Source organism: Carcharodon carcharias, chromosome 15 (assembly GCF_017639515.1).
Source record: "Carcharodon carcharias isolate sCarCar2 chromosome 15, sCarCar2.pri, whole genome shotgun sequence".
NCBI lineage: Eukaryota > Metazoa > Chordata > Chondrichthyes > Lamniformes > Lamnidae > Carcharodon > Carcharodon carcharias.
The window spans coordinates 10161452-10183297 of NC_054481.1; the positions used below are offsets into that span (position 1 = coordinate 10161452).

A 21846-nucleotide genomic window follows, 5' to 3' on the forward strand; every position below is an offset into this window, starting at 1 on the left:
GGCTAAGAAAACAGGCTAGAATGCAGAAGATAGAATATAATGTGAACAAGTGTGAAGTTATTCACTTTGGTAGAAAAAAACAGAAGGGCAGAATATTTCTTAAATGATGAGAGGCAGTGAAATGCAGGTGACAAATGGGACCTGGGTGTCCATGTTCATGAATCACTAAAAGCTAACATGCAGGTGCAGCAAGCATTCAGGAAGGCAAGTGGTATATTCATCATGAGAAGATTTGAGTACAGGAGTAAGGATGTCTTGCTGCAGTTATATAGAGCTCTGGTGAGACCTCACCTGGTGTATTGTGCACAGTTTTGGTTCCCTTATCTAAGGAAGAATATACTTGCCAAAGAGGGAGTGCAATGGATGTTCACTAGATTAATGCCTGAGGTAGCGGGATTATCTTATGAGGGGAGATTGATGAGCCTAGATCCATATACCCTCGAGTTTCGAAGAATGAGGGATGAAACTTATTGAAACTTATAAAAGTCTTAAAGGGTGTTACAGGGTAGGTGTAGATAGGATGCTGAATCTAAACCAGGGGACACAATCTCAGGATAAGGAACAGGCTATTTAAGACTGAGAGGAGGAGGAATTTCTCAACTTGAATTGTTGGAATACTCTACCCCTCCCCCCCCCATACCCCAACCCCAACCCCCACAACCCTATTCCCCCAACACCCCCCAACCCCCCCAACCCAACCCACCCCCCCCAAACCCCCACTCCACCCGCCCCCCCACCCCCCACCCCACACAGATATCTGGAGACTAATGATATCAAGGGAAATGGAGATAGTATGGGGGGAAAGTAGCATCAAGGGAGATGATCAGCCTTCATCTAATTGAATGGCAGAGTAAGTTCGATGGGCTGAATAGCCTACTTCTGTTCCTGTGTTCCAGTCTCAGCCGATGAGGCTTTACAGCAATTGGGGTATTAAGAGAGGCCAATGTCAAACACCTTGTTAAATTTACTCTGTCTTCAGTCTTGGGCATTGTTTTGTTCTCAGTCCAACAGGTCAAAAGAAATGGCATTTATGGAGTTGTGTCTCTGAGCCAGTAGAACATTGTGTGCCGTTCTGTTCTTATTGGATCGAATCAGAACCAACTAAAAGTAACATTGTCACTACCAGTGAACCGAGTAGAGAAGGCTTTAAACTAAATATTGTGGTGGTGGGGGGGTGGTGGGAAGGGTTCTGGAAAGGGGATACATATGCTTACAAAGCAAAAGGACATGGCAGCCTCGCAGGGCAGCTATTTAGGTAATGATACCAGAGTGTGGCAGGAAGGAACAGAGTGTAGAAACATAAAAAACAGCCAGCAAATAGCGTCAAAAGGGGAAAAAATGGTAAAAGGGCAAAATTAATGACCCTTTACTTAAATGCATGAAGTATTCAGAACAAAATAAATTAATTAGCGGCACAAATAGAGGTTAATGGCTATGATCTTATAGCCATTATGGAGACACGGTTAGAAAGAGATCATGGCTGGGAATTAAATATTCAGGGTATGTGACTTTTAGAAAGGACTGGCAGGAAGGAAAGGGTGGTGGGATAGCTCTGTTAGTACGAGATGGAATACTTATGATAGCAAGAAAGAATCTTGGATCAGAAGATGTAGAATTCATATGGGTGGAGGTAAGAAATAACAAGGGGAAGACGACACTGGTAGGAGTAGTCTATAGGCCCCCTGCCAGTCGCTATACTGTAGGACAGAGAACAAATCAGGGGATAATGAGGGCATGTACAAAAGGCAGCACATTAATGATGGGTGACTTTAATCTTCATGTAGATTGGGAAAATCAAATTGGCAGAGGGAGACGTGAGCAAGAATTCATAGTATATTCAGGACAATTTCTTGGAACAATATGTTGTGAATCCAACCAGGGATCAAGCTATTTTGCATCTGGTAATCTGTAATGAGGCAGGTTTAATAAATGATCTCAGAGTAAAGGATCTCCTTAGAAACAGTGACCATAATATGGTAGAATTTAGCATTTAGTTTGAGAGTGAGGAACTTGGCTAGAAAACAACAGTGCTAAACTTAAATAAGGGTAATTACAAATGAATGATGGCAGAGTTGGCTGCAGTGTACTGGGAAAGGAGTTTAGCAGAAAAGACGGTTAATGAACAATGACAGACATTTAAGAAAATAGTTCATGACTCTCAACAAAGACACATCCCAGTGAGAAAGGAGGATTCCAGGAAGGGGATAAACCAACCATGGTTAACCAAGGAAGTTAAGGACAGTATCAAATGGAAAGAAAAAACATACAATGTGGCAAAGATTAGTGGTAAGCCAGAGGATTGGGAAAGTTTTAAAAACCAACAAAAGATGACAAAAAAAAAGAGAGAGAAAATAAAGGGTAAACTAGCAAGTAATATAAAAACAGACAGTAAGATGTTCTTTAAATATATAAGAAGGAAGAGAGAGGCCAAAGTGAATGAGGCTGGGGGAATAATAATGGGGAACCAGGAAATGGCAAAGGAGTTGAATAAATACTTTGATTCACAGTAGAAGATGCTAATAGCATTCCAAAAATACTAAATGATTAAGGGGAGAAAGGGAGGGGGGAGGAAATAAATACAATAACTATCACGAGAGAAAAAGTACTAGGGAAACTAATGGGGCCGATAAGTTCCCTGGACCTGATGGGTTGCCTACAGAAGATGGGTATTGGTTATGTGAAATGGAATGCTTGATGCATCAGAGGCTTGCCAGAAAGCCTGCGTCAATGCCAAGGAGCACAGAAGAGTCTGGTTCCAACTTGGCACAGGTTTTGAGACCAAACTTTACACAATGGAAATGATGGCCAACCCCATTAGCACATTTGTGGACCCGATTATCTAATGGCTGATGTCTCAGCTTCCATTCTAGAACAAAAAGAAGCCACTCAACATCTGAGTACAGCAGTAGAAGCTCAGCCTTATGTAATGGAAGGTCAACTGGCTGCCAACACAAACTGTTTTCATGCAAGCTACAGAGATAGTGGATGCACTGTAGTAATCTTCCAAGAATCCTTAGGTTCTGGAAAAGTCCCAGAGGTTTGGAGAATGGCTAATGTAACACCCTTAATCAAATAGGGAGGGAGACAAAAAGCAGATAACTATAGGCCAGCTGGCTTAACATCTGCCACTGAGAAAATGTTGGAGTCTATTATAAAGGATGTAATAGCAGAGCATTTAGAAATACATAATATAATCAAGCAGAGTCAGAATGGCTTCATGAAGGGGAAAGCATGCCTAACAAATTTATTAGAATTCTTTGAGGAGATAACAAGTAGGATAGATAAAGGGAAACCTTTGGATTTCCAAAAGGCATTCGATAAGGTACTGCACATAAGGCTACTTAATAGGATAAGAGCCCGTAGTGTTGGGGGTAACATATTAGCATGGACAGAGGATTGGCTAGCTAATAAAAGACAGAGTTGGGGTAAGGGTGGCGTTTTCAGGAAAGCAACCTGTAACTAGTGGAGTGCCACAGGGATCAGTGCTGAGACCACAATTATTTACAATATATATTAATAACTTGGATGAGGGAAGTGAATGTACTATCGCCAAGTTTGCGGATGTCACTAAAATAGGTGGGAAGACAGGTGGTGAGGGTGACACAAGGGGCAGAATTTTCTGCCTGTCGGGTGGGCAGGTCCAACCCAATCTCCGGCGGGCGGGGAGCCGATCCCCGCCAGCGAATTGGGCTGCGCCGCCATTTTAAGTGGGCGGGCCAATTAAGGCCTGCCCAGCGTGACATCCACCGGGAAGTGCTATGCGTTTCCTGTGCGGGCAGGAGGGGATTCCCCAAAAGTGAGAGTGCGATCTTTTGCGCATGCGCATGAAAGAGCGCACATCTCCCTGAGGCTAAGTGCAGCCTCAGGGAGATCGCTGACACCTTGAACAATATTAAAAATAGAAAAAAAAAATTCCCTAGCATGTCCCCCTCATGTGACAATGTCACATGAGATGGGACATGTTCATAATTTACAGAATAACTTTATTACAATTTTTAAAACCCTGCATGAAACTTTATCCGGCCTGTGGATGAGGTTTCATGTTTTCTCTATTAGCCGCTGGGGCTCCTGGCCTGCCCGCTAACCTTAAGGCTGGATGGGCGGGTCCTTTAATTGTTTCAATGATCCTGTCAATGGCCTCAATTGGCCGTTGACAGGTTGGTGGGCCCGCAGCTGATTTTGCTGCCCCCCCCCCCCCCCCCCCGGCCACCCCCGCCCCACCCACCGCCTTCCTGAAAATTTAAATGGACCAGGATGACATCAGGGGTTCCGCCCGATGTCATCCCGCGTCATTTTACGCGTTGGCGACTGGGCCCCACCCCCTGCTCGCCGACGGCAAAATTCTGCCCAGGGAATGCACAGAGGGACATGGACAGGTTAAGTGAGTGGGCAAAAACTTGGCAGATGGAATATAATGTGGGAAAATGTGAGGTCAAGCACTTTGGCAGGAAGAATAGAGGAGCTGAATGTTATTTAAATGGAGAATGCAGCAGGCTGCAGCACAGAGGGATTTGGGAGTCCTTGTGCATGAATCCCAAAAAGCTAACATACAAATTCAGCAAGTAATCGGTAAGGCAAATGGAATGTTGGCCTTTATTTCAAAGGGAATGGAGTATAAAAATAGGGAAGTCTTGCTAAAAACTATTCAAGGCACTAGTTAGATCACACCTAGAATACTGTGAATAGTTTTGGTCCCCTTATCTAAGAAAAGATATACTGGCATTGGAGGCAGTCCAGAGAAGGTTCATTAGGTTCATCCTGGGCATGGAGGGATTTTCTTATGAGGAGAGGTTGAGTAGGTTGGGCCTGTACTCATTGAAATTTACAAGCATGAGCAACAACAACTACATACAAGCAACAACTTTATTGAAATGCGTAAGATTCTTAGGGGGCTTGACAGGGTCAATGCTGAGAGGTTGCTTCCCCTTTGTGGGAGAGTCTAGGACCAGAGGGCATAATCTCAGAGAAAGGGGGCGCCCATTTAAAACAGAGATGAGGAGAAATTTCTTCTCTCAGAGGGTAGTCAATTCTTTACTGCAGAGGGCTGTAGAGGCTGGGTTGTTAAGTATATTCAAGGCTGAGATAGATTTTTAATCAGTGAGGGAATCAAGGGTTATGGGGAAAAGGCAGGAAAGCAGAGTTGAGAATGATCAGATCAGCCACGATCTCATTGAATGGCGGAGCAGACTCGATGGGCCTAATGGCCTACTTCTGCTCCTAGGTCTTACGATCTTATAGGTACAACAAGCTGAGCCTTGGACAGAAGGTCGCACAGAGTATTGATTTTATAAAACACGTTCTTCGTCAATGCAGAAAGGATGTTTCAGCTGGAGAAGACAATGGCCTGAGTTTTACCCTTGGTGGGTGTGCCTGATCGGCGGGCCCAGGAGAAGCCGGGGAATGGACGATCGGCCCCTGACCCAACTAACAGCCAGCCAGTGCGAAACGCGCACCGAAAAGCTCAGCGGGGAGCAGGAAGAGGGTGGGTGGTGATGTCACCGTGGGCGGGGGTGAGTGCTGTGAGTGAGCTCCCTGAAGCTACCTTAGGGAGCTGCTCTCCTGCAAATAATGAAATAAAGGTGTAAAAAGCTGCAAAAAAAATGTCCTTGCACCACAATCAAGCACCTGAAAGCGTACCTCATAAAAATGCTGTCCCCAGATATTCATTCTTATTCTAATTCCTAATGGCAATTTCATCCCACCCTTGGATGAGGTTTGATGAAAAATGCAGAGGCTGCCTGGCCAAATCACCCATCTGCCAACCGTAAATTTGGATGAACGATGAAAAATCAGAGATAATTACACCAATAATGGGCGCAATTGCTCTCTTAATTGTCGGTGGGTCCATGTCCGACTTTTACTCGCACCTGCCAAATGAAATTTCTTCTCCGCCGATGCTGCCAGACCTGCTGAGCTTTTCCAGGTAATTCTGTTTTTGAGTGAAATATTGCGCAGGTGTGCGATGGCGTGGGGACACTTACCCGATGGCATCTCGCCCGATTTCATGCCCGATTGGGTCAGGCACGTGCCCGCCCACGGGGTGTAAAATTCTGCACAATGTGCCATCAGAGCAGAAAGCTGCAGGTCACCTAATCGTTAAGAGGGTGACATTAGGGAAAATAAATCAAACTCCTCGAGCTAGAGGAAAGGAAGATAAAAAAAAGAGAATCTGCCTGGATTTCTCGTTCCTAAGTACAGACCAATAACCACTGCTGGAAAATGCAAGTGCTTTGGTTGGGCCAGAATGAACTGGAATCAAAGATGACGACCATGTTCGAACAGACTGCAGACACTCTCCGCCTCAACTCACATCAAGAAAGAGCAAGATACCACAGGGTGGCAAATGCCCATTGAGCACCATCGCTTGTCAAAGGAATATAGGCGAAAGTAAGTAAAGAAGTTTAAAAGGAATGTCAAGAGAAATATTCCAAAGCACTTCAGTAATTTAGTACAAATGGATGCTTCAGGGAAGAGATGTGGGACAAAAATGGAGCCAAGGCAATTGTGGTCCCCAGAAGTTCAATGGATAAGGCTAGACAGAACTAGATTAGTTACCATGAGTCTGATAGCCTTTTACTCACTTGACAAGACCAATGATGGTTGAACAAATTTATTGAAGTTTAAGGTAAGGCAGGATCACTCACCTTCAGGAAGAGCAGTCAGAAAGGTGGACCTACAGGAGATACATGGAGCGGGGAGAGAATAAATACGCGGAGAGGTGGACCCATCAGCTGGCCCTCACTGAGTTCAAAAGGAGAGTGAAGAAAAAATTGTGACATCACAGAAAAGGAGCAACTGACTTGGTTGGAGAAGAAGCTAGCTGTTTGGTGAGCATCTGGTGAGTTTCTAGTAAGTGTTTAAAGTTGATTCTATTCCTAAGCTTTAAAATAAAGCAGGAACCATACTTTTGGTAAGGTTTATTAATAGAATCAAATAGTATAAAGTTAAAAGAAGTAAACCAAAGTAAAATAAAGTGAACAGAAGAAGTAAATTGAAGCCATTGTAGGACAGCTCAGTCATGTGGAATGCATGTCCTGTAATATGTGGGAAGTTGTGGACGCTCGCAATAGCCTAGATGACCACATGTGCAGGAATTGTCATCAGCTGCAGGACCTTGAGCTCCAGATTTTAGAGATCGAGTGGCGGCTGGAGTCACTGTGACGCATCCACGAGGCTGAGCGCTACGTGGATAGCATGTTCAGAGAGGTGGTCACATCGCAGCTTAGGAGCCTGGAGGTAGAAAAGGAATGGCTGACCGCCAGGCAGTCCAAGAAAACTAGGCAGGTGGTGCATGGGTCCACTGGGTCTGGCTCACAAATTGGTTTTCTGTTTTGGAAGCTGGTGAGGGCATTGGTTCCATAGTCAGAGCCAAGTTTATGGCACCACGAGCAGCTTAGCTGTACTGGAAGGGAGGCAGAAGAAAGGAAGAGCTATAGTGATAGGGGATTAGTTAGTTAGGGGAACAGACAGGCATTTCTGTGGCTGTAGACATGACTCCAGGATGGCATGTTACCTCCTTGGTGCCAGGGTCAAGGATATCACAGAGAGACTGCAGGACATTCTTCTTGGGGAGGGTGATCAGCCAGAGGTCATGGTCTATGTTGGTACCAATTACTTAGGAAGGAGAGGGGATGAGGTCCTGAAAGCAGACTTTAGGGAGCTAGGAAGGAGATTGAAAAGCAGGACGTCTAAAGCAGTAATCTCAGGATTACTCCCAGTCCCATGTGCAAGTGAGTATAGAAATCGGAGAATTGAGTGATTAAACACGTGGCTGGAAAGCTGGTGTAGGAGGAAGAGCATCAGATTTCTGGGGCATTGGGGCCAGTTCTGGGGAAGGTGGGACCTGTACAAGCCGGATGGTCTACACCTGAACAGGACTGGGATGAATATCCTCGCAGGGAGATTTGCTAGTGGTGTTGAGCGGAGGGTTTAAGTTAGACTGGCAGGGGTATGGGAACCTGAGGGCAAAGTTAGAGAAGGGAACAGGAGATGGAGAATTAGTGAGTGGTTCTGAAAGACAGAAGCAGCACAGGTTAAAAAGTGTACAGCACAGGAATTTGGCAGTGTTAAAAGGTACAAATATAAATGCAAGGGGTGTAGCAAATAAAGCCAATGAGCTGAGAGCATAGATAGACACATGGCAACATGATATCGCTGTTTTAATGCAAACTTGGCTTAAGGAGGGCAATAATGGCAGTTCAGCATCCTTGGATATAGAGTTTTTATACATGAGGGAGGGGGATAAAAAAGGTGAGGGCTGTAGCATTATTGGTTAAAGAATCAATTACAGCTTTGAGGAGGGATGATATACTAAATAAGCATCAAATGAGGCCATGTAGGTTGAGCTCAGAAATAAAAAAGGGGCAGCCACACTGCTAGGAGTGTACTATAGATCCCCAAATAGTGGAAGGGAGTTATAAGAGCAAATATGTAGGCAGGTTTCTGAATGCAAAAACAATGGGGCAGTAATAGTTGGGGACTTCAACTACCCTAATATTAATTTGGATACGAACAGTGTGAAGGGCACAGTGGGTGCAAAATTCATGAAATGCATTCAAGAGAACTTTTTTAGCCAGCACGTAACAAGACCAATGAGAGGAGGTGCAATTCTAGATTTAATCTTAGGAAAAGAAGCTGGGCAAGTGGATGAAGAAGCAGTAGGGGACCATCTTGGAGATGGTGACCTTAATTCAGTTAGATTTAGCGTCATTATGGAAAAGGACAAAGATAGAACAGGAGTGAAATTCTAAATTGGGGGAAGACAAATTTTACAAAGCTGGTGAGAGTAGACTGGATACATCTGCTAGAAGGGAAAACAGTGTCAAATCAGTGGGAGGCATTCAAAAGCAAGATTCTATAGGTGCAGTGTAGACATGTCCCTGCACAAAAAAGTAGAGCTACTGCCAAATCTAGAGCCCCCTGGTTTTCCAGAAGCATACAGGACAAGATAAAGCAGAAAAAGAAAGCTTACAGCAAACACAAGAGACTACTGTAGAGAACCTGAAGGAGTATAGAAAATACTGCGGTGAAGTCAAAATTGAAGTTAGGAAAGCAAAGAGAGGATATGAAAAAATATTGGCAGGTAAAATCAAAGAAAACCCAAAGATGTTTTACCAGTACATTAAGAGCAAGAGAATAATGGAGGAAAGAGTAGGACCTATCAGAGATGTCCATGGTAATGTGCGTTGATGCTGAAGATGTGGGCAGGGTTCTCAATGGGTACTTTGTCTCAGTCTTTACTAAGGAGAGGGATGATGCAGACATTCTATTAAAGAGGAGGAGTGTGAAACATTAGCTACAATAAGCATAGCAAGAGAGGAAGTACTGGAGCGACTAACATCTTTGAAGGTGGATAAATCAGCAGGGCCGGATGGATTGTATTCCAGGCTGTTGAAGGGAGCCAGAGAGGAAATTGCAAATGCTCTGGGGATCATTTTCCAATCCTCATTAGATACAGGCGAGGTACCAGAGAATTGAAAGGTTGTACCATTATTTAAAAAGGGTGAAAGGGATAGGCCAGAAAATTATAGACCAGTCAGTCTGACTTCAGTGATCAGCAAATTATTGGAATCAACTCTGAGAGACAGGATAAAGTGTCATTCAAAGGCACAGGTTGATCTGGAACAGTCAGCATGGTTTTGTTAGGGGAAGATCATGTTTTACTAGTTTAATAGAATTCTTTGAGGAAGTACCAAGGAGGATTGATAGGAGTGGTGAAGTGGATGTTGTCTACATGGATTTTAGTAAGGCATTTGACAAGGTCCCACATGGCAGACTAGTCAGAAACGTGAGATCTCATGGGATACAGGGGAAGGTGGTAAGTTGGATCCAAAATTGACTCAGTGACAGGAAACAAAGGGTAAAGGTTGATGGATGTTTTTGCGAATGGAAAACAGTTTTCAGTGGTGTTCCACAGGGCTCAGTGTTGGGGCGCTTGCTGTTTGTTGTATTATTAATGATTTGGTCAAAAATGTGGAAGGCATGATTGGGCAATTTACAGATGACGCAACCATTGGCTGTGTAGTTGATAGTGAAGAAGATAACTGTTGTCTCCAGAATTATATCAATGGGTTAGTTGAGTGGTCAGAAAAGTGGCAAAAGGAATTCAATCCGGAAACGTATGAGGTAATGCATTTGGGGAGGGCAAACAAAGCAAGGGAACACTTAATAAATGTGAGGATATTGAGAAGGGTTGAGGAAGTTAGAGACCTTGGAGTGCATGTCCACAGGTCGCTGAAGGTGGCAGGACAGGTGGATAAGGTGGTAAAGAAAGCATATGGAATGCTTTCTTTTATTGGATGAGGTATTGAATACAAAAGCAGGGAAGTAATGATGGAACAGTATAAAATGTTGGTTAGGCCACAGCTGGAATTTTATGTATCGTTCCGGTCACCACATTACTGGAAGGAAATAATTGCTCTGGAGAATGTACAGAGGAGATTTACAAGAATGCTGCCAGGGCTTGAAAATTGCAGCTATGAGGAGAGATTGGATAGACTAGGGTTGTTTTCCTTAGAACAGAGGAGGCTGAGGGGTGGCCTAATTGAGGTGTACAAAATTATGAGGGGCCTAGATAGGGTAGACAGTAAAGACTTGTTTCCCCTAGCTGAGGAGTCAATTACCAGGGGGCATAGATTTAAGGTGATTGGTAGAAGGGTTAGAGGGGACATGAGGAAAAACTTTTTCATGCAGATGGTGGTGGGCATCTAGAGTTGACTGCCTAAATCAATGGCTGAGGCTGAAATGATCAACTAATTTAAGAGGTACTTGGATCTGCATCTGAAGCACTGTAACCTGCAAGGCTACGGACCAGGTGCTGGAACCTGGGATTAAAATGAGTGGCTAGTTTCTTTTTCATCTTTTTCTGGCCAACACAGGCATGATGGGCTGAATGGCATCTTTCTGCGCCATAATTTTTTTTTATGGTTCTATAAGAACGGTCAGGAATAGACTACTGTACTGGTATTCACCACATAGAATCAGCTTCAAACTGAGAGGAAAATTACATTGTGGCGAGGGTGGTTTTACAGTGTGTATTTGTCACAATGTGTACAGGTTACTCACGCCCATGCATAGGTAGCATAGAGAAGGTTGAATTGCTGTAGGGTCATCCCTAGTCCCTCCACACAATCTGCTGTTCATTTGGTCATGGTAGAATTGGGACAAGTGAGATTCTGGAAAGACAGAGGTTACAAAACTGTTATGCAGGTAGATCAGGACAGATCTACACTCTGACAACCCTAAACATTTCATGTCCTGACTGCTGAACCGTTGGTCTTGGAAATAATCAGAATCTCTAATCATCTAACATAAGAGGAACGTTTGAGGACTCCGGGTCTATACTCGATGGAGTTTAGAAGGATGAGGGGGGGATCTGATTGAAACTTACAGAATACTGAAAGGCCTGGATAGAGTGGACGTGGGGAAGATGTTTCCATTAGTAGGAGAGACTAGGACCCGAGGGCACAGCCTCAGAGTAAAGGGAAGACCTTTTAGAACAGAGATGAGGAGAAACTTCTTTAGCCAGAGAGTGGTGAATCTATGGAATTCACTGCCACAGAAGGCTGTGGAGGCCAGGTCATTGAGTGTATTTAAGACCGAGATAGATAGATTCTTAATTGATAAGGGGATCAAAGGTTACAGAGAGAAGGCGGGAGAATGGGGTTGAGAAACTTATCAGTCATGATTGAATGGCGGAGCAGACTCGATGGGCCGAATGGCCTAATTTCTGCTCCTATTTCTTATGGTCTTATCCACATCAAAAGTCATCCTTACAGGTTTAGCTCATGTGGCTTCAATAGTAATTTCCCAGCACCCAACACAGGAACAACTGAAAATCTACTAAATATCCAAAAGATAATTTACATTAAATTTACAGGTAGGGAAGGGGAGAAAGATATTTCAGAGTGTATATATTGCTAGCTATATAACTGCTTTGTTTTAATACATCATCACTTTAAATTACATTCAAAATCAGTAACATCCCTGCAACAAATTCATCCCTCCAAGAGGCTAATGGACCATACCATGAGGTTATATAGATTGAGTATTGCTGAAAGAGACATCACAGTATCTTTACAATGCAAAATGAGGCCATTCAGCCCATCAAGTCTGCACTGGCTCACTGAAAGAGCATTCTACCTAATCCCACTCCCCTGCCTTATCCCCATAACCATGCATATCCTCGCTTTTCAGGTAGCAATCCAATTCTCTTTCGAGTACCTCGATCAAATCTGCCTCCACCACCCTTTCAGGAAGTTTGTTCTAGGCTCCGATCACCAAATTTTTCCTCACATCACTTCTTTTGCCAATTATTTTGAATCTGTGCCCTCTAGTTCTTGATGTTCTCTTGAGAGGAAACAGTTTCTCACTATTTACCCTATCCTTACGCCTCAGGATCTTGCGTATCTCTATCAAGTCTCCTCTCAGTCTTATTTTCCCCATGGAAAAGAGTCCCAATCTCTCCAATCTTTCCTCATAGCTGCAGTTATTAATCCTGGGAATTATTCTTGTGAATCTCTTCTGTACTCTCTCCAATGCCTCTTTTTTCCAGCAATACTCAAGTTCTGTACCACCAAATAACTATTTACATAGATCAGTTTTTACAACTCTAGTTAATAAAGTTTCAAATAAGATGCAAACCAGCAATTGTAACTTGGCAACAGCTGATAGCCAACTTCAAAAACTACATCATGAATAACCCTAATGTTTCAGTATCAACATTGTACACAATAAGTCATTCCAATCAGTTATGGTTCTCCCTTAAAAGGTTTTACATACATTTGTTTTTCACTATTTATACCCCCTGCTTTAACACTCCCGGCTGTCTTTGAAGAAATCATTTGGACAATTCTGAACCATCAACCCATAGCATCGTTCCAATAGAGGATCAGATTCAACCCGCTGTCTGTGGGGAGACAAATGCAAGGGAGAAATTGACCTTGGGTGGGTAGTCATGCATCCCAGTTCACCCAAAACCAGCATCCACTTTCTCAGCCAATGGTGACATCTGATTTGGAGAAAGAACAAGAGGAGAATTTTATTGCTGCACACAGAACAAGTTCAGTAGGAAGCCAGGGGTCTCTGAAATCGAAGCCAACAACACTGTATATATCCAGGATAAAACAGCCAGAGTACAGTGGAGGTGTGTTCCTTTAGCTGGAGGACAGAATCTGGCATCACCAGTCCCTCATCAGGCAACGTATTCATTCTCTGCACAATTCTGTACTCACCCTCTCCCTGGAACTGCTGCGGAAGCACACTGGGCATGTCAAAGCAGAAAAAGGAGCCAAAGGTCAGTAGACACTTGAAAAAGAGCCACATAAACCTGTAATAGGCTAGAAAGAGAGAAAAAATAAATATAACAAAAATAAGCTGAGGGAGAAACTATAAATCAATTCACTTTCAGTAATATGGGACTAAATAAAATGAAATGCTGCTCATATTTATATTACAGTTCAACACTGACAAAAACCAAGCAGGAACATGAGGCCTTGATTCAATGTTACGTCTGGAGTTTAATACTCAAGCCCTGGAGTGTGGGACTTGAATCTGGAACCTTGTGACTCAGAGGTGAGAGTTACCAACTGAGCCAAGCTGACACTCCATATTTTTATACCTAGCATCATGTGGTGAATATGACAGCTTGATTGTCACAAGTTTGGCCAGCATCAAAATCCTATTGGACAACACAGAGCTAGGGGAAGGAGGGACGTGACAGAGACAGCTATGTCAAAATGTCTCAATCTTAGTGACCAAGAAGCTCCAAGTGACAACGTGTTCCTCGGACTTGTGGGAGACGAGCATGGAAGGGTGAGGGGAGGGGTTTAAAAAGTCAGTTTGCAATAAAGGGAGCTGGGGATGATCATTGTATTCCTGGATGATTCTGGAATAATGAGCAGCATTGGCAGATGTGGGAAAGACCTGACAGTGCTACATTTGCTCCAATAAAACCTAGCAACAAGTGGCTAAACCAGTAGCACAGACATTATTTCCTGTGGTGTACACAGCAGGAAATGGGTTTGGGAGGGAGAAGGGAGAGGTGGGTGGAGAGCGATATAAGGAAGCAGTCAGAAATAGCTTTATCTGTGATTCACACAATAGTAGTAGTGAGGCCATGTGAGATAGCTAGGTCAATGGGGTGTCTGTGAATATGGGTTGAGGAGTTTACATGGAGAGAGAGATTAAGGGGGGATAAGAGGGGAGTGAAATAATAGAAGCAGGCAGCATGATTAATTGAGATGGAGGTTGAAATCACCATGGTTGAGAAGCCACTTAAGGCATAGGCTGAGGGAGGAAAAAAGTGCAGATATCTTGATGAGAACATTTTCTTAAACGGTATTTGTGGGGTGGTAGAGAATGAGTATTTTAAAAGAGGGGTGAGAGGAGTGAAACAAGATGAGGTGCTCAAAGGAGAACGTTCCAAGGGTAGGTGGACAGACCAAGGTGTGATTGGTGATAAGAGCCACACTGTTACCCCAAAGGTCTGGGTGAGGCAAATGATGGAAGGTATAACCAGGCTGGGAGGCTACATTGAGTGGAAGGGTGCCATCATCCCTAAGCAAGGTTTCTGTCAAGGCCATAATGATGATGCAATTATCCACAATGAGTTCATGGACGGCAAGGGCCTTGTTAACAAGTGATGGGACATGCTGAGGGGAGATGTAGACAGGGCTGTGATAACTGATCCACTGACAGACCCTTACTGGGTCATCACTTGGATGGGAGTGTTGGACAGGTAGAAATTGGCACAGTTATCCCATAGTGGGCTGGCTATGCAGGAAAGAAGATAAGAGAAGGATGGGATAGCTGGAGTTCCTACTATAGAGACAGTGACATGTTCCTCGAAGGGCTCTTACGTTGGCAAAAGAGGCACAAAGAGAAGCTGTTGGCTTGTCTAAGAATGAGCAGCAAGACAGCAGCAAGATTGAAACGTACTCAAGGCTTTGGAGAGGGTAGAGAGGAGAGAAATGAAAGGAGGCAGGACAACAGGAGAGAGGGGTCTAGGAAGTATAAAGAAAAAAGTGAGAAAAAATGTGGGATTGGAGGTGCTGGGCTTAGGTTGGGTTGCCAACGGTGATTAAATGTATTCCTGGAGGTTTCATCACCTTGCTTGCCCAAACACTCCACCATTAGCCGGCTAACACATCTATCCTTTTGTCGCACTGCCTTCCTATGCCAATCGGAAAGCCTAAAGATTCATTACCCATTGGATGATGATTGACTGTCAACCGAAGAACCTTGCCCCATTTTCAATATCTGGTAAAGAGAAATGTTTTAAGAAAGATTTTTTTTTTGTCATTTTCTTTATGTCCCAATGATTTGTCTCCATGGTTGCTTGGAGCTGTGTCCTGGATTCCTCAAGACTCCGGGCCAATCTTAGGCTCATGTCTGGAGCAGCAGCCAAAGTGCATGTGAATGGACACAGGGAAAATCCAAGTTGCATTGGTTAGCTATGTAGCAATTATTAGGATACTTATATACTTGGAGAGACAGGGATTAATCAAGTACAGTCAGCATGGTTTTGTTAAGGGGAGGTCATGTCTGACCAATTTGACTGAATTTTTCGAAAAGGTGACCAGGTGTGTAGATGAGGGCAATGCATTTGATGCAGTCTACTTGGACTTCAGCGAGGCTTTTGATAAGGTCCCACATGGGAGAGTGATAATGACGGTAAGAACCCATGGGATCCAAGGCAATTTGGCAAATTGGATCCCGAATTGGCTGAGTGGCAGGAAGCAGAGGATGATGGTCGAGGGGTGTTTTTGTGACTGGATGCCAGTGTCCAGTGGGGTTTCACAGGGATCGGTGTTGGGTCCCTTGCTGTTTGTGGTATATATAAACAACTTAGACTTGAATGTAGGAGGGTTGATCAATAAGTTTGCGGATTACACGAAAATTGGTGGGGTGGTAAATAGTGAGGAAGATAGCCTTAGATTACAGGAGGATATAGACGGACTGGTCAAATGGACTGATCAGTCGAAAATGGAATTTAATCTGGATAAATGTGAGGTGATGCACTTGGACAGGACAAACAAGGCACGGGAATACACGATGAATGGTAGGACCCTGGGAAGTACAAAGGATTAGAGGGACCTTGGTGTCCATGTCCACCGGTCCCTTAAGGTAGAGGGACAGGTAGATAAGGTGGTTAAGAAGACATATGGGATACTTTATTAGCCGAGGCATAGAATATAAGAGCAGGGAGGTTATGCTGGAACTGTATAAAATGCTGGTTAGGCCACAGCCAGAGTATTGCATGCAGTTCTGAAATCTGCTTTATAGGAAGGATGTGATTGCATTAGAGAGAGTGCAGAGGAGATTTACCAGGATGTTGTCTGGGCTTGAGAGTTTCAGTTGTGAGGAGAGATTGGATAGACTGGGGTTATTTTCCCTGGAGCAGAGGAGATTGAGGGGGGATATGATTGAGGTGTATAAAATTTTGAGGGGCATAGATAGGGTAGATAGGAAGGAACTTTTCCTCTTGGTGGAGGGATCAATTACCATGGGGCATAGATGTAAGGTAAGGGGCAGGAAGTTTAGAGGGGATGTGAGGGAGAAATTTTTCATCCAGAAAGGGTCTTAGGCAGAAACCCTCATAACATAACATTTAAGAAGTATTTGAATGTGTGCTTGCGATGCCATGACAAACATGGCTATGGGCCTAGAGCTGGAAAGTGGGATTAGAATAGTTAGGTACTTGTTTGACCGGTGCAGGCTCGATGGGCCGAAGGGCCTTTTTCTGTGCTGTAGACCTCTATGACTCTATGGAATGGGAAAAAGAGAGAAGACAATCAGAGGGAGTCCAGAGATAAAGTCAAAGATCTCATGGTTGAGTTGACATATGTAGGGTGGAATTGACATGGAGCATCAATGAACTGCTGTCCAAGTTCAGAGATAACTAGTCTGTGGAGGACAGGTGAGGTCCAGAAGCTATTTGATAGGGAGAGTTTTGATGAACGTGCTGACAGATATATCTCTGTTGGAATGAAGATCCAGGTGGTGTGCAGAATCAGGGTTAAAAAAAAAGGGTGGTGATGTTGTTGGCTAATATAAGGTCCAGAAGTAACAGAAAAATTATGAATTTCTGGCCATGATCCAGAATGTAGCTGAAGCTGAAAAACCAGCAGAAATAGTAGGCCAATCCCTGGTTCTGCATGAAACTGCAGCAGTGGGCAAGGGGTGTAAGCTGATCACAATTTAAACTGGACAATGCCCTTTTAAAATGGTTGAAGTTATGTCAGTCTGTGACCCTGAACAAGAAGAGCTATTTGGCAGTATCAAAGAAATTTGTACCTCGTTATTTCTGAAGAGGCGCTAATGACCCTGCCCTACTATGGGCTGCAGAGCCCAAATTCAAAGGGAACTATACAAAGGCAATCTGCATTTCAGAACCCAGGCTGGCCAACTGGAGTCTACTAGTTTGCTAGGACAAAGAGCCCTGCAAGCTTCCTTTCAATTCTTAATGGATGCGACATTTAACAATCCCGGGGACCAAGACAACGAATATGCATCCTTTGTCAAAGTTGGTGTGGAGAGATGAGGTCTTGTGACATGACCCTCTAGCAGGGTGAACCAGTTATACTGTCTTGCTGTACTGCAAAGCTCAGTCTGCTGCCTTTCCATCTATCAAACAGCAGAAAAGGGGCTCTGTCCAAGTTTGAATGACCGGCCCCATCTACTGTTTTGATTGGAACTTCTTTACCATTGCCTACAAGACTGGACTGATTCACCCCTGCATGCCCATCTAATTGTGGAAGTCATCTCTACTGGAAAAGTAAATTATCCAGCATCTGTCCAGCCTGCCGACCTCTAGGAAGGAATACATCACTGAACTTTGGTTCTGCACTGTGGACTCATGTGAAACAATAATTCTTCTCTCTATGGTCTTTGTCCTGTAAAATCTTCCTTTCCTTATCCCTCTTCGCTGTATGAGTGAAAAGGAGGCAACATTGTTACCCTTTTTCCATTTTTGAACTTGTGCAAATAAGATGAACCTAAAGGGATTAATTTATCGCAAGTTTGCTGTGGGGTTATTAATAGAAAATGGATCACACCAAAACCAAGGGGGTTTGGAAATACTTATAATAGGGGATGCAAATCAAAGCACCTGTTTACAAATGGATGATGAGGGGAGAAATCAGGGCTGTTTAAATTAAGCCTCCCCCCCACCCCTGTCCGTGACATAAACGACAAGGGCTGAAGATCAGAGACACAGCCGCTGAATCTTCCAGAGTAAAGTCCAAGTGCAAAAGCATGGTCTTGATGTTCAAAGAAATTCAGCTTTTTTAAAGCCAAATTTGTGAAAAGTCCACTGCTCACTGATGAAGGAAGATATTTGGGAGATTAAGAATGGCACCGCTCCATCTTACCCTACATAAAATTCCACTCACCTACCTCTCCGATCAAAAAAGGTTCATTCCTAATGCGGCCAAACAGATTGAGTATCAACCTGCAAATCCTTCCAACACACGCCACTAGTAAGCAGCAAGTGCGGGAGAGATTCTTGACCAGCCATGTGATGGAAAGAAAATCGGGACCTCTAATATCACTGTTCACCAACAAAGAAGTGCTACAGAGAACTGGCCAGAGGCGTTTGCAGGATATTGTGACAGAGAGACGACCAAGGCTGGCAGGACATGGATTTCACCTCTCGGTTGTGCACCCAGAGTAGCAATAGAATGGACACCACCAGACAGAAGACAACAGTGCCGGCCAAAGAAGACCTGGTGAAGTACATTTAAGGAGAGCCTCCAAGAGCAGGACGCCACCTGGGCTGAAGAGAAAGACATTGCGATGGATGGGGGCTGGTCGCAGAGTCTTGCTGTCCATTAGCTCTTCTGGTCCCATGCCGAATAAGTAGCCACCCATCACAATCCATAGCTCCAGACTACAGCATATAAAAGAAAATATGTTGCCACAGCAACTCGGGCTCCAAGTGAACTGTAACACACCACCACATTTCCTATTCTTACAAACTTCCCTCAGGTCATTAATTTCAAAATGCTCACATTCAAATTCCTCCACATCCTCATTCCTCCCTATTCCCACAAACTTCTCCAGTCCAGCCAAACATTCACCATTCATCCAAATTTGTCTAAACCTCTCCACCTTCATTCACTTCTTTTCCCCTTCGAAAGCCTATTTTCAATAGCTACCTTCACGGTTCATTCTCAAGCCTGACCGGAACAAGAGTTGAGCTGTTTATTATATTATTTACATTAAAGGTGCTTTTGTTGATTAGTACAGGGTTATTGTCATTTGGATTCTTTGGCTATTCTCCCCACAGAAAGAACAGAGTACTTTGCAATTCAAATCGAACTTTGCCTTATCCAGTATTACCTCAGTCCACCTTCAGGCAAACTGAAGGAGTTCTTGCGTGCGAGACACAAAGTCTACTCCAGATCACAAGAGTTTTATTGTTACACTCATTCAACCCAACTAAGCAATGCTGGTGTTTTCCTACCACAAGCCCCGAACCCCACCCTTCATCATATCAACAATTTCCAGTTCCCTGGCCCCAACCGCCTCCTCTTCATCATGGACGTCCAATCCCTCTACACCTCCCTCCCCCACCGGGATGGTCTGGGGGCTCTCCGCTTCTTCCTCGAACAGAGGTCCGAACAATCCCCATCCACCACTACTCTCCTCCGTCTGGCTGAACTTGTTCTCTCACTGAACAATTTCTCCTTAAATTCCTCTCACCTCCACCAAATAAAAGGTGTGGCTATGGGTACCCGCATGGGCCCCAGTTATGCCTGTCTCTTTATGGGGTATGTGGAACATTCCTTGTTCCAGTCCTACTCTGGCCCCCTCCCACAACTCTTTCTCCAGTACATCAATGATTGTTTCGGTGTTGCTTCGTGCTCTCGTCTGGATCTGGAAAAATGTATTAATTTTGCTTCCAATTTCCACCCCTCCATCATTTTCACATGGTCCATCTCTGACACTTCCCTTCCCTTCCTTGACCTCTCTGTCTCAATTTCTGGTGATAGACTGTCCACCAATATTCATTACAAACCTACCAACTCCCACAGCTACTTCGACTAAAGCTCCTCACACCCCACTTCCTGTAAGGACTTCATCCCATTCTCTCAGTTCCTTCGTCTCCGTCGCATCTGTTCTAATGATGCCACTTTCAAAAACAGTTCTTCTGACATGTCTTCCTTCTTCCTTAACCGAGGTTTTCCACCCACGGTTGTTGACAGGGCCCTCAACCGTGTCCGGCCCATCTCCCACGCATCCGCCCTCATACTTTCCTCTCCCTCCCAGAACCATGATAAGGTCCCCCTTGTCCTCACTTATCACCCCACCAGCCTCCGCATTCAAAGGATCATCCTCCGCCAACTCCAGCATGATGCCACCACCAAACACATCTTCCCTTCACCACCCCCCCGAGCGGCATTCCGCAGGGATTGTTCCCTCTGGAACACCCTGGTCCACTCCATCATCACCCCGACACCTCAACCCCCTCCCACAGCACCTTCCCATGCAACCGCAGAAGGTGCAACACCTGCCCCTTTACTTCCCCCCTCCTCACCGTCCAAGGGCCCAAACACTCCTTTCAAGTGAAGCAGCATTTCACTTGCAATTCCCTCAATTTAGTGTACTGCATTCGTTGCTCCCAATGCGGTTTCCTCTACATTGGAGAGACCAAACACAGACTGGGCGACCACTTTGCAGAACACCTTCGGTCTATCCACAAGCATGACCCAGACCTCCCTGTCGCTTGCCATTTCAACACTCCACCCTGCTCTCATGCCCACATGTCTGTCCTTGGCTTGCTGCAATGTTCCAGTGAAGCTCAATGCAAACTGGAGGAACAGCACCTCATCTTCCGACTAGGCACTTTACAGCCTTCCGGACTGAATATTGAGTTCAACAATTTTATATGATGAACACTCTCCTCCATCCCTACCCCTTTTCCGATCCCCCCCATTTTTTTTCCAATAATTTATATATATATTTCTTTTCCCACCTATTTCCATTATTTTTAAATCTATTTCCATCCATTGTTTTATCTTTACCTTTTAGCCTATTTCGATCCCTTCCCCCCACCCCACCCCCACTAGGGCTATCTGTACCTTGCTCGTCCTGCTTTCTACCCTTAATGTCACCTATTAGCACATTCCTTAGATAATATCACCACCGTCAACACCTCTTTGTCCTTTTGTCTATGACATCTGCTGGCTATCTCCACCTATCACTGGCCCTTTATCCAGGTCTACTTGTCCCACCCACCCTTAAACCAGCTTATATTTCACCTCTTTTCTATTTTGCCTTAGTTCTGTTGAAGAGTCATACAGACTCGAAACGTTAACTGTGTTCCCCTCCACAGATGCTGTTAGAACAGCTGAGTTTTTCCAGCTATTTTCATTTTTATTTTTGTTTTAGATTTCCAGCATCCGCAGTTTTTTTTCTTGCTTTTAACCCGCTTAAGTTAACCCTTCCTGCACCCAACATCTAGAAAACCTGCATTAAATTTAAAAGGAGATAGACAACTCCTTTCAAAGTATTGAGTGCTTCCAAGCTGCAGAGTCCCCAGCCATCATAAATGCACAACTCTGCCAATCTACCTTTTAATTCTCACCTCTTTCTGCTGCCTGGGTCATGTTGAAAAATGTAGCCAGTTGTTTCCAGTCTGCCGCCAGCGGATGCTGAGTTATATCAGTAACTTGCGACTTTTTGTGGTCACATCACTGGAGCGTGGTCATGTGATTTCATGCTTGCTGTGTAAACAATGTCTGGTAACTGGAACGCTACAGGATTTTGGCTTTACATCTTCCACTGGCCACAGGGACAGAATAGTCTTTCTAAATGTGCTGCAGGAGTTTATGTGTTTCTGAA

General features: G+C 44.3%; 1 protein-coding gene across 1 annotated transcript in view; it reads right to left on the minus strand.

The window, feature by feature from the left end:
• mfsd1l (major facilitator superfamily domain containing 1-like) overlaps window positions 1–21611 on the minus strand; it is a 41198-nt gene extending 19587 nt beyond the window's left edge. The window contains 3 exon segments of the mRNA XM_041206204.1: window positions 11065–11174; window positions 13219–13337; window positions 21590–21611. Coding sequence (XP_041062138.1) covers window positions 11065–11174; window positions 13219–13337; window positions 21590–21611 — 251 coding nt within the window.
• Between the last annotated feature and the right edge of the window lie 235 nt (window positions 21612–21846).